This window comes from Chiloscyllium punctatum, chromosome 1 (assembly GCF_047496795.1).
Source record: "Chiloscyllium punctatum isolate Juve2018m chromosome 1, sChiPun1.3, whole genome shotgun sequence".
In the NCBI taxonomy this organism is placed as follows: Eukaryota; Metazoa; Chordata; class Chondrichthyes; order Orectolobiformes; family Hemiscylliidae; genus Chiloscyllium; species Chiloscyllium punctatum.
Genome location: NC_092739.1, coordinates 26,931,409 through 26,949,515, shown reverse-complemented (window position 1 = coordinate 26,949,515; position 18,107 = coordinate 26,931,409). Strand labels below are relative to the sequence as shown.

Sequence of the window (18,107 nt, the reverse complement as noted above, 5' to 3'; positions counted from 1 at the left end):
ATCGACCTAGCAAAGGAAACACTTACCACACTTTTAGAACAGACCATCACACACACACCAACCACCATCAATCACATTACCAATGAAAACATCATGAAGCTAGTGGGTCTGTGCCTCACCACCCACTTCACTTTCAACAATATAATCTACAAACAAACCAACGGCACACCCATGGGATCTCCGCTATCAGGATTCACAGCAGAAGCGGTAATGCAAAGGCTAGAACAAACAGCCCTACCAATCATCAAACCAAAAATCTGGGTTCGCTATGTAGATGACACCTTTGTCATCACAAAACGAAACAAGATAGAAGAGACACTTAACATCATCAACAACACCCTCACAGGCATAAAGTTCACCAAGGAGGAAGAAACTGACAACAAACTCGCATTCCTGGACATCACAGTAGAAAGAAAGGACAAGGGAGAACTACAAACCTGCGTATACAGAAAACCGACAAACACTGACCAAATACTCAACTACACCAGCAACCATCCCAACACACACAAACGAAGCTGTATCAGAACACTATTCCAATGAGCAGTACACTGCAGCACAGACGAACTTCGAAAAACAGAGGAGAACCACCTATACGACATATTCAAGAAGAACGGATACTCAAAAAACATAGCACGCAGATTCCTCAAGAACAAACCACGACAAGCAGACAAAATACAGCCAGAAAGCCGAACCACCTTACCATATATCAAATAGGTTTCAGAAATGACAGCCAGACTACTGAGACCCCTCAGAATCCTAGTAGCACACAAACCCACTAACGCTCTCAAGCAAAAACTAACAAACTTAAAAGACCCAGTACAACCCATGAACAAAACCAACGTCATCTACAAAGTTCCATGCAAGGACTGCCACAAACACTATGTAGGATAAACAGGAAGAAAGTTAGCCACCAGGATACATGAACACCAGCTAGACACAAAAAGACACGACCCTCTCTCCCTCGTAGCCCTACACACGGATGAAAAAAAACACCATTTCGACTGGGACAACACATCTATCCTGGGATAGGCTAAGCAAAGACATGCCAGAGAACTCCTAGAGGCCTGACACTCCAACCACAATGCCATTAACAAGGACATAGATCTAAATGCCATCTATCAACCCCTCAGAAAACGAACAGGAAATGACATCACTACAAACCCCAGGAACCCCATCCAGGAGAAAGCTATAAATTGAAAGCAGGAGACAACAGCTTCGCTTCACTTGGAGGTCGCCACTGTGTTACCTAGCCAGGTAATGAAACGTCTGGATATCAAACCTACAGCTCAGTGAGCAAACCTACACCCTAAACCCTAAACCTCAACCTGAGCTACAAACCTTCGCAAACCTTGCAAATAAGACAGAAAATCTCTTCCAATGCATGATACCAGTCATGATAGCACCATTTTTGAGATGATTACTATAATGTTATACTCCCTCCCCTCGCATTTCCATCTGGATAATCTGGATATTTGTTAGATCAGCCCTGCCTACAGATGAATAACTCTCACAAGAAGTTAGACCTGTTTATGTTTTCTAGCTGATTTCATTACTACGCCACCTCTTTGATTTTATCTTTATTTGTTTCCAGCTGTTTACTGCATGTTGTCTGCCACCTCTTGAATGGGTTGAAATTTCACTGAAAGATACCGATTGAGCATTTCGAATTTTTTTGTCAAATCTGAGACTGGCAATGTCATTGAACAGAGGGTTATATTTCCATTGTCCACTTGTGTGGTGAGCTCAATTATCCTTCAGTGTGTTTTACCACAGTATTGTTGGACTAACTGATTTAGATATAGGAATAATATAGAAAAGAGGTACCAATCTTCAAAAAGTGACATTAATGAGATTCTTTGAGATCCTGTAATTTGATATTTTAAGATTCCATATTCTTATCAAGACATTTGATGCAATCTAATTTCAAACTATGCTATTGCTTCAGCATCACAATGACTGCTTTGCCATTTTATATTTTCACATTCTTACTTTGCCAATGGATGAATAACAATTCCTCTTGGTGTATTGACACCTTCATTAATGATCACTTCTCTGTGCATGCCATCGAGTTTACTCCTCTCAATGTGTGATAACCTGAAAAAAGGAGAGTCTATGTTAAAGCTATTTTGAATATTCATCCTTCGATTCCAGTCATACAGATACAATTTCTCATATTAGGGAATAATCTCATATTTAAGGATATCCTTTCCATAAAGAAGCAAATATAAGTATCTGGTAGATAACTACAGTACATGGGCCAATAGCTGACAAACTTCCTCTAATCCAAGACTCACAGAACATCATTACATACTAATACACTGCACATTTCTGGTAATTTCATCTTATTTTGTGGTAGCTTGTAACATGCAATATAACTAGTAATTCCTGATTAGTTATACTTGTTCAGCAACTAAATTAGTTTTCCTTCATTTAATATTGTCTGCAAATGGTGATTCCATTTTTCCCACTGTTAGGGTGAAATGACTAAATCAATTACTTGACACCCAGAGTCCACTTCCAGGATCAAAGAGTTTATTGAAGTTACATCTGGGGTCAAAAAGCATCTTCCTGAACAAAGGAAAGACAAACTTTTATACATTTCCTGCTTGCCTTTGATAATTACAAACCAACAATGTCACTAATTGATCAGGCTAATCGTGTGACTGCATAGTCAATGATGGGCAGATTTACGGACAATCACATGTATTCCTATGATCTCACTGTTCATTAAAGATCCCTAACTTATCCTTGGGCTTTTACAATGCATCTTATTCAATACACATTCCAATGGCTGCAGATTTTCTGTAATTCAATTCTCCCTCTCGCAGTATAAAGGCCTTTCCTTACTTTCCAAGGCTGTCTGTCCATAGGAATTTAGGGGCGTCTCTTCAAAGCTTATTGTGTGTGCACTTTTTGAAGACAATTATATAATATATATAATATATATATAATGTATAAGTATGATTATCTGGGAATCTTGACTGAAGTAAGTCTATTTGTGATGAATCTCAGACTTTAAATCAGCTAGGTATGGGATTCTTCTATCTGCATACTCAAAGAATGTCCTCACCCAACTATTACTGCTGAGAGTACAGACTCAGAAGAGAGCTTTCTCAGTGAGAGATTCAGTTTTATAAGCTGAAGAAAATGGTTCACTTTGCTTGATTGACATCTTCAAGTGCTTATAATAAATTGATCTTTTTATAATCTCTTCGATCAATGTTTCAGTGGGTATTTTGTGAAAATGCTGCTCCTTTAACAAGTTTATTCTGTCCTTGGGTCTTTTTTGAGAGGGTTTGTAAAGGCAGAGGTGCTGAAATGTTTGAACGGGTTACTTTAATAATGGCTAACAGATGCTGCCTAAGTCAACAATCAGAAAAGGCTCTCAGGTTTTTTTTTGAAAGCACATGCAAAATGAAGGGGGAGTGGCCAGTTCTCCAAGTTCAGGGTTTATTGTAGGTTTGGGTTAGTTTTAGCTGGAGACCTAAAGAAACAGCTCCAGGCTGATCCTCCCTCTCTCTGGCATTTCTCTCTTATAAGAACTGTGTCTGAATTTACCTATTTTTTTGCTAAGGGTGTGTTTATGGGATGTTGCAAGAAATCGGAACAGCTCTTTGTTAATTTGGGTTTTCAAATCGGTATGAACTTTTGTTTACCAGGAGTAAAGTCAGATCTGCCCATTATTTTTAAGTAATTCTAGGATGACACCAACATCTGGGCCTCCATGTTTAATTGTACACACAGCTATCAATATCAGAGGAGAAATGCGATTAGTTACTACCATAAAATCCATGTTTTTCTCTGTGATATCCTTATAACAGTGCTTTACTTGTAATAGCTAGGATAAACTTGGCTTTGCATACTTAGATCTTTTGTTCCCTTGAAAATTCAGTAAGTGTGAGCAGATAACACTGTTGTATTAAATTCAGGACATGGATACTTCATTGTAAACTCTCAAGTAAATTATATTCTTTTGGGTGTGGCTGTTATGAAAACAATAATAAAATAACAATAGAAAATGCTAGAAATATTCAGCAGGTCAGGCAGCACCTCAAGAGAGAAATAAGACAGTTAAATTTTATTTTTCTCTCCACAAATATTGCTTAACCTACTGAGTATTTCTAGTGCTTTTTTTATTTCAGATTTCCAGCATTGGGTGTATTTTGCTTTCGCTGGAAACAAAATTACCAATTATACTGTGAGGAAGAAATTTTACATTTTAGAAGTGTCACAGCATTGTAATATGAGTTTTAGTTCAGAGTTTTGCTCAGCTTCATTTCTATACCACAGCTGAGCTCCACATTTTTGGTCAAGTCTCCTTATACTAGCTTATTTAGAATTGTGAAGCATGTTGGAAATTCTTTTGCATCCTTGTAGATTTGAGTTATTGAGGGTGAGGAGGACAACCTTGGTCTCTGTTTATGACACTGACAGTTGTGTTAGGATAAATGCTATTTCATTAATTGAAAAGATTTGGGACATTTGAACAACTTCTCAGTTCATTAGTGACTGAATGAGTGAGTGGGTAGGGTGGGTAGGGTGAACTTGTATGTGGGTAGGGTGGATGACGTATGAACAAGCAGGTAGGTAGCACGTATACAGGATGGTAGGTGGAGGGCAACAGCTGACAGCTGGACATGGTGACAAGTCAGTAGAACAGGAGGTTGGGTAGGGTAGTTAGTTTATGGGGTGGCAGCTAACTATCAGTGGATTGCCAGATTGGGTGCTAGTATGTTCAGGTCAGGAAGTATCTCAGTGGGACATCAGAGTGATGGTTAGGTGTTGGACACTAGTCATGTTGGTCCTGTTTATTAGAAGAGCCCTTGAATGAGTGAGTCCATGACTTGCAGATGCAATTCAATTGTAGATTCCAATTGCTACTTATGCCAATTCATCATTTCTAACTGTTGAACTTTTGACACGATTTGATTAGATTAGATTACCTACAGTATGGAAACAGGCCCTTCGGCCCAACCCCCACACCAACTCTCTGAAGAGTAACTCACCCAGACCCATTCCCCTCCCCTATATTTACCCCTAACTAATGCACCTAACACTATGGGCAATTTAGCATGGCCAATTCACCTGACCTGCACATCTTTGGATTGTGAGAGGAAACAGGAGCACCCGGAGGAATGCCACGTAGACACAGAGAGAATGTGCAAACACCACACATACAGTTGCCCGAAGCTGCCCTGGTGCTATGAGGCAGCAGTGCTAACCACTGAGCCACCGTGCCGCCCTTAGACTTAAGCATAACCTTTTCCTTGGATGGCTTTTTATTAACATCTTACAGTTGTTGACCTGATTATACCTGGTCTTCAGAAATTAAGTTATGAGGAGAGATTTTACAAATGATGCCTGTTTTCACTAGAATTTAGAAGGTTAAGGGGTGATCTGATTAAAGTCTTCAAGATATTGAGAGGAAAAGACAGGCTAGAAACATATTTCCACTAGTTGGGGAATCTGGAAATATAGGATACATTGGAGACAGACTGTTCAGGATAGATATTAGGAAGTACTTCTACACACAAAAGGTGTTAGAGGTTTAGAGCTGTCCATCACAAACTGCTGTGGAATATGGATCATTTGTTTTTAAATCTGAGATAGATAGATTTTTGTTAAGCAAAGTTTTTAAAGGAGGTGGGCCAAAGGCAGGTGTATGGAGTTGGGCCATGATCTCATTGAATGCTGCAACAGGTTTGAGGGGCTGAATAGCCAACTCTTGTTCCTATGTTCCTGTAACTATCACTTCAACGGTTGTTTCCAGGATTTGAAGTTTATCTCTGAATGTTTCAAGTTCATAATGATGTTCATTATGCATGATGGTAAATATGCATTGAGTATATTCAATTCTGCAATGAAAGGTGCCTGAAACTTCAGTGTCTGGGAATTCCTGAGACCTCAAGAAATATGCAAATACTCCTGCCAGCAGTTCTGCACTGGATGTCAGCACTTGGCAGGGGACTCCATCCAGGCGAATCTCTCCACCAACATCAGCAAAATGAAGGAGCTTGTCATTGACATCAGGAAGCAGGGAGGAGGACACGCCCCTGTCTGCATCAATGGTGCTGATGTGGTGATGGTTGATAGCATCAAATTCCTATGAGTAACGATCACCAACAATCTGTCCTGGTTCACTCTCAGCGACAGTCAAGAAAGTACCTCTAACACCTCTACTTACTCAGTAGGCTCAGGACATTTAGCTTGTCCAGAAAGACTCCTCCCAATCTTTACAGATGCACCATAGGCTGCATCCTATCTGGATGCATCACAGTGTGGCATGGCAACTGCTCTTTCCAAGACCGCAAGAAACTACAGAGAGTCATGAACACAGCCCAGTCCATCACACAAACCAGCCTTCCATCCAACTCCATCTACATTTCCTGGTGCCTCAGGAAAGCAACCAACATAATCAAAGACCCCTCCCACAGTGTTTCTACTCTCTTCCATTAAGCAGAAGATATAAAAGTCTAAAAATATGCACAAACGGATTCAAGAACAGTTTCTTCCTCGCTGTTATCAGACATTTGAATGGACCTCTCGAATGTTAGTAATGATTTCTCTCTCTCTGCGGTGGTTTTCTTCGCTTTGTTCTGCTATCCTGGTGTACTTTGTGAGGTATGATCTACACATATAGCACACAAAACAACACTTTTCACTGTATTGCAATTCATGTGACAACAATAAATTGAATTCAAACTCAATACCGCCTTAATATAGGAGGATCTAAGATATTTGCCTCCACCAAATCATCAAGATGAGTCAAATGTTCATTCACTGTCTCTATGAGCGGCAATAGAAATCTAGAATGCCCTCTTGGGATGGTCATCTTTGTCTTAATGCTTTTCCTCCTGGCATTTGAAACCTCCCTTTTGAGGAATCTTCCTGTAGTCCCACGGATGGAAAGTGATTCCTGGCACACACACCAACCTCAATGACTTCCGTGACTGCTGAATGAGAAATATTCAAAGCCACACAAGTATCTTCATGCAATACAGAAAAATAACAATATTAAGGATGACATGCAATATTTCTGCGATCTCTCTTCCATTATATCAAAGTGTAGCAATGCATTGATGTTTTTGCTCTGATTTTAAAGTTGAATAGAAGACGGCCTGAGAATTTTTGACATTGAATCTGAAGGAACAGACACATCTACCCATATATCCAAATTTAATTTTAATTTTCTTGCCATTCACCATGAATTTAACTGGTGAGACCGTGAACCTGGAGAGACTGAAGGTCTGTTATAAACTAAAGAAGTGCTGGGAGTTCTGTGGCAGCCTGAGGTGTGTCTTGGATCATTTGTCCGGTCTCTGAAAGTCCAGAGACTGCAAGATCTGGCCAAACGTGTAAAAATATGACACGTGTTGCAGCTATGAGTCCCTTCCTTTAAGTGGTAAAACACAAAGATATGACACCAGCACAACACAGTCATGTTGAGCTATTCCACTGCAAGTGAGCCACATTGGTGCATGGTTAATATAGGCATTGTGGCACAGTGGTAGTGTCCCTGACTTTTAAGCCAAAAGGCCTGGGTTTAGGTCTGACTTACCCCAAAGTTATCATTTGTTATCTAAACAAGTTGATTTAAAAACTCCATAAAGAGAAAATAACTGATACTGGATGGGGGTTGGTGTTGACCTGTTGAATTTGTGTAGATGATAAACTATCTTAGTTTCTCTCCTGGGCGGGAGGGCACGGTGGCTTGGTGGTTACCACTGTTGCCTCAGGGACCCAGGTTCAATTCCACCCTCGGACGACAATCTGTGTGGAGTTTAGACATTCTTCCCGTTTCTGCATGGGTTTGCTCCGTGTGCTCTGGTTTCCTCCCACAGTCCAAAGATGTGCAGGTTAGATGAATTGGCCATGCTAAATTGTCCATAGTGTCCAGGGATGTGTAGGTTAGGTGCATTAGTCAGGGTAAATGTAGAGTAATATGGTAGGGGAATGAGTCTGGGTGGGTTACTCTTTGGAGGGTCAGAGTGGACTTGTTGGGCTGAAGGGCCTGTTTCCACACTGCAGGGATTCTAACTCTAAAAACCAATTACCGTAAATATGTTTGAAAAATGAGCAGCAGTCATTGCTGAGTTTTGGAATACAATCACCTCTCGACCTTAGATTGAACTGAGTTTACCATTTGATTATTTCCAAATCCTATTTCATGATGCTTAAAGCTACTTGCTAATGGGTAACTTAAGGAGCACTGACAGATGTTAAGCTAAATACAGATTTTGATCCAGCATTTAAAATTAAGGTAAACCTCAAGAATTATCAGTCTAACGCCGGACATACCCTCTGTCAGTCCAGTATAGTTTACGGTTAATCCAGTCAACAGCTAGTCCTTCAGGCAAATCCAGATTATTGCTAATAAGTTCCTCACGCTCAGAACCATCCAGATTAGCTCTTTCAATCCACTTCAGGCCTGTGTGAGCAAAATAAATCTACAAAGGAAATAACAGAAAATCATTAAAAAGATGTTTAAAAAACCCAGATCAGTCTTTTATATGTTAAATTATCGAATGCTTGTATAGAAATACTGTTATAGAGTTTTTGACAACATGAAAAGAGCCCGTTCAGCTCATTGTATCCTGCACCAGTCAATACCTTGCATGAGCCATTCACAGCATCCTACAGTTCTTTTAGATAAGTTGCATTTGTTTCAAGCTGCATATAGTGGCTGGAAGATAAATACTTCTTTTGGACACTCAGTTTTTGAATGAGATGCTCCAGAGATAAACCTCCCGTAGTTATGTACAAAGTAAGGCTCCCAATAAGAATATAAGGAATAGGAGCAGGGGTAAGCAATTCACTCCCTTCCGTCTGTTTTTGCCATTTAATACCATCATGACTTTTTCGTCTTGGTCTCCAACCCCACTTTCCCACCTGCTACCTACAACCCTTTGACATGCTGCTAATTAAAAATCTGCCGATCTTCTTAAATTTACTCAGTGTCCTGGCATCCACCGTACTCTGGGGTATAAATTGTATAGATTCATGATTCTTTGACGGAAGTAATTCCTCTTCATCTCTCCTTTAAATTTGCCACCCCTTATCCTAAAACTATAACCTCTCATTCTGTATTGCCTCACAATGGGAACTATCCACTCTCTGTCTGCTTTGTCAATCCCCTTTAACCTCAACTAGATCTCCTCTCATTCTTCTAAATTCTAGCAAGTACAGGCCTGAACCGTTCAAAGTCTCCTGACTGCCCCAACAACACCTCTCAGAACCTGAATGCAGAAAAATATACATTGTGAAATATGAGAGAGCCACCGTGAAAATAACAATAACTGACTAAAAATATCATTTACAAAGGAGTAAATAATTCCTGACCGAGCTTGCAGTATTCTTTGTAGTGATGCAAACTCAAATTGACAGGGTCAGTGATACGTTATGACTAATTCTCATCAGGTACAATGTTCACAGGGAGTTCAGTCCTAGACACATTGAAGTTCTGCAAATTCATTTCAATGGATAGGACTTCATAGGCTGTGTCCCTGTAACTTCATATGCGAGCTATTTTTAATTATATTTACTATTCATTTGGTACCATTGTCTACTTCAGAATGCTGGATCAGTGGTGCTGGAAGAGCACAGCAGTTCAGGCAGTATCCGAGGAGCAGTAAAATCGACGTTTTGGGCAAAAAGCCCTTACCTAGCATCAGAATACAGTCAGTTCTGCTGTAATGCAGTAGTTTCATTCTCGTGCAATCCTATGTTATAAGAAAATCGCGGTATCATTTAAAGTAGTGAGCCTGGAATCATGTTATAACCAAAATTTGTTTTAAAAGTTCACTCTATAGAAATAGTATCCCCAATTTATCAATTGCATTGTAGTGAATTTGCATTAAAGAAAAGCACATTATAGCAGAATGACCTGTACCTTTGAAAAAGCAAGGTACCAAGAGTATTGCATTCATATTGTTAGAACAACAGAAAAAATACTTGACATTACTGGCACCATTGAAAACAATCCTAAAGGCCTTTTATTCGAATCATAGAATCCCTCCAGTGTGGAAACAGGCCATTTGGCCCGACAAGTCCACACCAACCCTCTGAAGAGGATCCCACCCAGATCCATTTCCCTACATTTCCCATGACTAATTTACCTCACCTACACATCCCTGAACACTATGGGCAATTTGGGATGGTCAATTCACCCAATCTGCACATCTTTGGATTGTGGGGGAAAACCAGAGCATACAGAGGAAACCCATGCAGACATGGGGAGAATGTGCAAACTCCATAGAGATAGTCACCTGTAACTGGAATCAAACCCGGGTTTCTGGTACTGTGAGACAGCGGTGCCTACCACTGACCCACCGTGCTTTTGGGGCTATAAACTAAAATGAATGCAGAGTAAATGGACATGGTGGCAATCAGCCCTGCTCCTGTGCATCAAAACAGAAAGAAAAATTTATTCAATTTCAAACAGCAAAGCGTTTGAATATAGTGGAATGGTGATTTGTTTACAGAGGGTTAAGAAAATGACAATAATGACATGTCAGTGTGTGGAGGTGAGGAGTGATCATGGAAACAAATTACTTTGGGATGGGGTGAACTGATTAAGTACTAGGATGGAGAAGAGTGCAGAATGCATCTGAAATAATCAAACCCGGGAGTGACGAGGATATGGATGAAGGTTTAAGAGACAATGGGGCTGAGACACTGATTGAAAGAGTTTACTTTCCAGAGCTGTTTGCAGGTGTTAATGGTAGACTGAATGTCGATTTTGAAGTTCAGTTAAGCTCAGAGATGACGAATACAATATCGTCAAAATCCATCAGATTTTGATATAGTGAGTGCCTAAGGAGGAAAAAAGGAAATCAAGTCAAAGTGACAAGGACCTTGCCTTTTCCTGGGAAAAATGAGATCTGGCTGGAAATGGATAAATAGCTTGGCAACTCTGGAGTAATTGAGGTCCTGTTGAAATTGATGATAGGACCTCCTTAGCAGTTTTTAGTTCTGTTTCCTATCTGGAAATTGACAACTAAACCAATGACTGGGAAGAAATTCCAATGGCAGGATGCTGCAGGTAAGGTTCTTGAGACTGATTCTTGAAATTTGGAAAGGGGTAGACAAGCCTTGATCAAGAAGAGAAAAAGAGGTTAGTTGTGGATATGATGAATGTGGGGGAAACAGATCAGGAATCAATGGCGAAGAGGAAGGGGGTTAATGTCTGGAGTGGTTACTCTGGAGATTGGGGGTTAGGGAGACCCCTCTCAGAGGGGTCCTTGGATTGAGGCCTTTAATCCTACTGATTCAAAGTGAGCAATGACACAAACATTTAACTATGGTGCCATCAATTCACTCCTACTTTGTTCTCATGCATTTCCAGATCCCATGGGATATTCTGTCACTCCATGGTGGGATACTGGCATGCCTCTAAACATTGACTCCTATAAAAATGTTGGCAAGCATGCACACAGTACTGGGGATACATTGTGCAAATGTAACTCTAACCACTCCTATATACATTCTCTCATGCTTGTCATCACAAGTGAAGGGGAGAATTAATATTAAGGTGGATGTTTCTGTGGGATTGAGGTTGAGTTGCTTTAGTGAAGAGGATAGCAATCTGGTGGAAAACTGGTGGGGAACACCTGTCAGTTGCAAGGGGAAGGCCTGATGGAATTAAGTGCCCATCAGGTATGGAGGTGGCCAGTCTCAGGTCTTTCCTTGGATTGAGGATCCAGGGGCAGAAATCCACCCCTGGCAAAAGACATCCGAACAGAAAGTCCATTTCTCATCACTACTGGAAACAGTGGCTGCTGCCAGCACTGCACACAGGAGAGGCTCAGGATTAAAAGGGATCCCTGGAAAACATGGCGGACAATGGAATAGAGGAGGAGTCTATTGCAGACTGTAGAGGAGTCTATTTTACTGCAGACTTCACCTCGAGGCTAATAGCCACCACGCGACAACTGACCAAGTCTTCAAAGTCACCAAAGTCTGTCTCTCTTCACTCCACCTGCCAAGGTCAGACCTGCAAATAGATGTAGTTGGAGGGCAAGGAAGAGAAAACATTTCAAGGGCATATGGGTGTCAATTTTCAATTATTATACGTAATCTGCATAACATCAAATTGCTGTGAAAGCTGGAATTCTGCAATGAAAACACAAAGTGTTTGAGAAACTTATCATTGCCACCTTCTACACAGAGAATTCCAACATGTCTTTCAGTTTCCTTCTTCAAGGATTCTCTCCGCTCTGTGTTGTCAGCTGTGTCTGATCTACTTCCCGCTCTTCTTACCTCACTCCATTCCTCCCTTCTAGAACAATGGTAGGGTTAGCCCTGTGCTCTCTTCCTTTTCCACAGCACCACACTCAAAAGATCATCCTTCACCATTTCCATCGTCTCCAGAGGGATACCACATCTTGCCCCTCCCTCCCTTGACAGCATTCCACAGGAACCATTCTCATCCTGGTCCGCTCCACCTCTTCATCCCCCACATGGCACCCTCCCAATGCAATTACAGATGGTGTAACAGTTGCTTCCTTACCTTCTCACTGATCAAGACCTCAAGCACAACTTCTTGAAGAAGAGTGTTATTTGTACTTCTTTCAATCTATTCTACAGCAAACATGTGCTCTCCTCTACATTAGCATCACTAAATACATTCTGTTTTGCTGAACAACTCTGCTGAGTCCACTTGCCATGTTACCATGTTCCTCTCATGCCAGCATTTCTGTGCTCGGCCTGCTATAGTAATGCAACAAGGCACACTGCAAACTGGAGCAACAGCATCCCCTTTTCTGCTGAGTCACTTTATACCCTTCAGGACCCAAAATAGATTTATAAAACTTCAGACTATGAACTCTGTACTTCATTTTGATTACTCCCCTCCCCACTCCCAGTCTCTTGTTTGCATGGGTTTTCTCTCAGCAAATCTGACCTATTTTATGACATTAACATGCACCTGCTTTTGATCTATGTCTATTATTAGCTCTTTGTTCCGTTTTGCTCAATGCACTGTTCCTATCTGTTCCATTGCTCCTCCTTCCTTCTTTTCCCTCAACACGTATCTATCACTTTTCCAGGCCTCTTCAATTTCAATGGAGATTCTTATTGGACTTAAAATATTAACTTTGTTCTTCTGTCACAGATGCTGCCAGACTTTGATAAAGTCTGCATTTTTGCAACTATGTATTCACTTTCACTGTTATTCAAAAAATCTGATACAGCTCAGAAAGAGGCCATAAAGTCCAATGTGTTTGCATTATTATCTCGTGCCAATCTCTTGCACATCACTTCTACCCAAATAAACATCCAATGCCTTCTTGAATGCCTCAATTGAACCTACAGCTAGCAAATTTTTAGGCAGTGCAATGCATACCCTAACTACTCACTGCGTGATAACACTTTTTCTTATATTGTCCTTGCTTTGTTTGTGCATACCTTTAAATCTCTTTTTTTTTCATTTACAAGTGAGAATAGCTTCTCCCTGGTGTTGGGATAGGAGTTGGGGAGGGAATGGGAAATGAGATGTTGGAAATGGGATCCTCGGTTGAGAAAAAAGGAGAATATGCCAGAGGCATCCCAGTGGAAGGTAGCAGCATAGGAACTGATGTGTTGGAGATGGAGGAACTGGGAGACTGAGATGAAATCCTTGCAGGAAGCAAAGTGTGAGCTAATGTGGTCGAGGTAACTGTGGGGGCTGGTAGATTTTTAACAGATATTGATGAAACAGCCTATGCCCAGAAATTGAAGCCAAGACATCAAGGAAGGGAAGGGAAAAGTCAGAGATGGTGCAGGTGAGGTTTACAGCCTCTAGAATTCAATATTGTATTCCATAACTTCAGAGTTTGAGCCCATGATGTCAGTTCTCCATTTCCCTTTTGTTCCATCCCTCAGCCCAGCACACCTACCCCACCCTGTCCCAACCACCAGTCCTCCACACTCATGTCACAGGCTTGTCTTGCTCACTGTGTTCTTAGCCAAGAGGATCCATTTTTGCCCTCTCACATTCATTTGCATTAATTTGCATTCATTTCAAATCTCTGTTTCTCCTTCACTTTGAATGATAAGTCTCTCTCGCCTACTACAGATGATGCCAGAGTTTCTCTCTGTACTAAGCCAAATAGTGTCTTCACAGCCAAACCCCCCCCATTAACCCTGCCCCCCCCACCCCGCCACTGACATCAACTAAGTCGACATTAAATAGTTCAATTTTGTGATAGAGGTGAGGATAATATCACAAAAAGCAAGGGATCAAACTTCACTGTTAAAGGATAATGTCAGTAAATGCAAATTATTTCTGAGTAAACCCTACCATTTGTGGGACATTTCATAGCTTGATTATTTGTTGCTTAAAAAAAGGTTCATCTGTTTAACAGCCGTTGATTTTACATGGGCTAATTGCTCTGCAGACAAGTAAATGTCACCTCAATGATGTAAGATATCATTGCCAACAAAAGTTTCTAAACTTCTGTGCGTAGAATATTAATGAAAAATTAAGGTATTGATTGAAACTTGAATTGAAAAATTAATTATGCGTGTACATATTCAGGAGCCATCTATGAACAGGTTTATAATCCTGCTTACCTTATTTTGCACAGGGTCATAATCAAGCGCAAAGACTCTTCCCATCTGTCTTTCCAGAACAATATGGTAATCTGTTCCATCAAAGTTTATGCGCCTTATGTCCTGGCTATTTGCAAATAACAAAAATGGTCTAGGACCTGGTGAATACAAATTAGCATTATTTTCTGTATAAGTTCAAAAAGAAAGTTTTTTAGATTAGATTCCCTACAGTGTGGAAACAGGCCCTTCAGCCCAATAAGTCCATACCGACCCTCTGAAGAGTAACCCACCCAGACCCATTTCTCCCCTGACTAATGCACCTAACACTATGGGCAATTTAGAATGGCCAATTCACCTGACCGGCACATCTTAGGACTGTGGGAGGAAACCGCAGCACCCGGAGAAAACCCACACAGACACAGGGAGAATGTGCAAACTCCACACAGACAGTTGCCCAAGGCCAGAATCGAACCTGGGTCCCTGGTGCTGTGAGGTAGCAGTGCTAGCCACTGAGCCACCGTGCCACTGTGTCCACTATCAGATCCAAAAAATATATGTAAAGCAAAGGTCTCCAGCCCAAATTATAATAGGGAGCATAAACATCCAGGCTCAGAGACCATCAGCGTTTTGCCTGCAGTTTTCATAAATGTTCCCATTTGGTTAAAAAAAACTATTAACAATTGTGGTTTAAAAACCTGAGGACCAGAGGTCAAGAGAGATGAGGAAGAACAATGCATTAACAGTAACAGTTACAAATTGTGATCTTGACACCACAGCAGGGAGACAAATCTAACTGGAAGTATGTTAACACAAACTTTTGGGAAAGATGGACAAGAACTTAAAGGGTTTTCGCTGAAGAACAAAGATTCAAGATTGAGTGGTAGGTTGCAAGGGCAGAGGATTTGAAAGTAGATTTTCTTCTTGGAAGTGGGGGAAGGGAGAAGAAAGAAATTTTGAAAGAAAAGCAGACCGTAAGATGTTACGCAAGAAAAATTAACCATTTAGACTTTTAACCCGCTAGGGGAAGGGTGATGTGGAGCGGAGTGTGGAGGGAGAGCAGAGTTAGGTGGCCACAGTGTAATTTCGTTGCTTAGCAAAATACAGTTGAAATGATACCAAATCTCATGTAATAGACAAGCTTGACAGAAGACAAGAGAAAGAATAGATCATTTTACAAATCTCTTCCTCATTTGAAGTTTATTTAGTCTGTTTTTTACTGTGTGCGCCTAATGAACAAAGTCCACATTCTGATTGTAAATTTGTAAATTTTATTTATATTTTTTCTTCTTTCTTTTCTTTTCCTTTTTTTTACCCCCCCACACTACCGCCTAACTGCTGTAGTGCTTTTTTATCCCCAGCACCCATGGTGTGTGCGCGCAGGTGTGAGACACAGTGAAAGACACAAAGTGCACGAATCTTTATTCAATTTCCCCCACCAGGAAAATAGGAAAACACCCAAGTGGCCAGTGACAAGCACTGCCCTTCACATCAAAGGGCAATGCTGTGTGATCAAAAACAGTGAAGGGGAGGGTAGGGACTAAATCAAAATAGAGTTGGAGGGAGAAATGATGCACTCCACTCCCTGCGGCGCCCACCTCTCCCTGATCGACTCCAGGGTGTTGGTGGACACCGCGTGCTCCTTCTCCAAGGACACCCTGGCCCCAACGTAACCCCCGAAGAGGGGCAGGCAGTCGGCCCTAACGACCCCCTCCACGGCCCGCTGCCTGGACCTGTTGATGGCCAGTTTGGCCAGGCCCAGGAGCAGATCCACGAGGAGGTCTTCGGACCTGCCCTCCCTCCTCCGTACCGGGTGCCCGAAGATCAGGAGCGTGGGACTGAAGTGTAGCCAGAAACAGAGGAGAAGGTTTTTAAGAAAATCAAGAAGGGAGTGCAAACGCCCACACCCAATCACCCAATATATACATGGTCCACGGACTCCACAGCGCCACAGAACAAGCAGTTGGGCTGGGAGTCCGTGAACCACCGCAATCTGCGGTTGCAGGGGACCGCTGCGTGCAGCACACTCCACCCCAGATCCCCGAGAGAAAGGGGGAGGACTCCCACGTAGACAGCCCTCCACTGGGGATCCCCACCGCCCGGTGGCAAATGGGCACGCCAAGGCATGTCCGGACGGTGGATGAGGGAGAAGAGGTGGACGGTGTGCAGCAGCAGTTGATACAGGTCCCTTCTTTTCACATCCTTGAATGAGACAAAATTAAAATTCCGGAGGCGGCTCAGGTTGTGGGGCACAGGCTCCCGCGGGAAGTACGGGACCTTGGGGCCAATGTAAAATTCTGTCAGGGCTGGGGTGAGCGCAGACAGGATCCCACCGCACACCTGAGCGTCCTCCAACTGGTGCACTACGTCGGGTCCGAGCACCGCCGTTTTAAGGCGTCGGATGGCGGTGGCCACGTACCGGACGTCTACCACTGCCCTCCTCGCTATGTCCTGCGGCAGCATCCAGCCCAGGCCCCCGGCACCCAGCACGTCCCCGACCCTGGTCACCCTCGCCGCCATGGCCCTCCCCTCCGACAGCAACTCGAACCTGCGAGTACGGAGTTGCGGATTCCTGAGCAATGGCTCCCTGACAACAGCCGCTACTCCAGCCGGAGGGTAGGCACGACGCGATTCGACCATGTTCCAAACAGTGATCAGGTCCTGGTAAAAGACAGGCAGCGTCTTGAGGGCGACCTCCAAACCGTCGCGGTTGACGAACAAGAGCTGCGTGTCGTAGTTGAGGTTACGCACCTGGCGGAAAAAATACGTCGCCAGGGCGCACCACCTAGGAGGAGGCTCGACGTAAAGGTATCGCCGCAAGGTCTGAAGGCGGAACGTCGCGACCTGGGTGCGGACGCACACCAGCGACTGACCGCCCTCCTCAATAGGGAGGCTCAGAATCTGCACAGCGACCCAGTGCATCTTTTTGTCCCAGAAGAAGTCGACCAACGTTCTCTGGATGTCAGCGACAAAGCCAGGAGGAGGGACCAAAGTGACCAGCCGGTACCACAGCATGGCGGCCACCAGCTGGTTTATGACCAGCACTCTGCTCCTGTAAGATAGCACTCGGAGCAGTCCTGTCCAGCGGCCTAGGCGAGCCGAGACTTTGGCCTCCAGCTCCTGCCAGTTGGCCGGCCAGGATTCCAATTTGTAAATTTTATATTTCTACAGATCAATTAGTTTCTGTTAAGTAGTGCTTGAGAGAGCATTTTGAATTGTAAGTACTTGACCAAAGTCCTTCCCCATTCATGTTAATTTAGAATTCATGATTTACTAAAACTCTCAACATTAGGAATTAATATTGACCTGAAGCAATGCAGTGCTGCCCATCAAGTTGTAGCTGATAACCAGGCAGACATTCACATTTCCAGGATACTGGATTCTGCAGTACACAAATCTGGCTGCAGCCACCATTATCTGGTGCAGTGCAACCTGAAAAAAAAATGAGTTGGGTCATGGAATCACTCATAACTTAACAATGCCCACTATTAATTCCTTGTCTGCTTTTGTTCTGTCAATTGGTTGCCCTTTAGAAAAGGTATTTCTGATTTATACAGATTCTTATACAGATGCTTAATACA

General features: G+C 42.5%; 1 protein-coding gene across 5 annotated transcripts in view; it reads right to left on the bottom strand.

The window, feature by feature from the left end:
* The window catches only part of egf (epidermal growth factor), a 156,523-nt gene that overhangs the window by 55,769 nt on the left and 82,647 nt on the right, over window positions 1-18,107 (bottom strand). For 4 of the 5 annotated variants that reach the window (XR_011962012.1, XM_072581987.1, XM_072582302.1 and 1 more), the window contains exons 9-12: window positions 17,833-17,958; window positions 14,551-14,687; window positions 8,299-8,447; window positions 1,990-2,094 (exon numbers count right to left, since the gene is read on the bottom strand). Coding sequence is in view for 4 of the 5 variants with exons in the window: in XM_072581987.1 (XP_072438088.1) it covers window positions 1,990-2,094; window positions 8,299-8,447; window positions 14,551-14,687; window positions 17,833-17,958 (517 nt within the window). In the remaining variant the exon portion in view is untranslated. The remainder of the gene's footprint in view (window positions 1-1,989; window positions 2,095-8,298; window positions 8,448-14,550; window positions 14,688-17,832; window positions 17,959-18,107) is intronic. The other variant, XM_072582209.1, reaches the window with a different exon arrangement.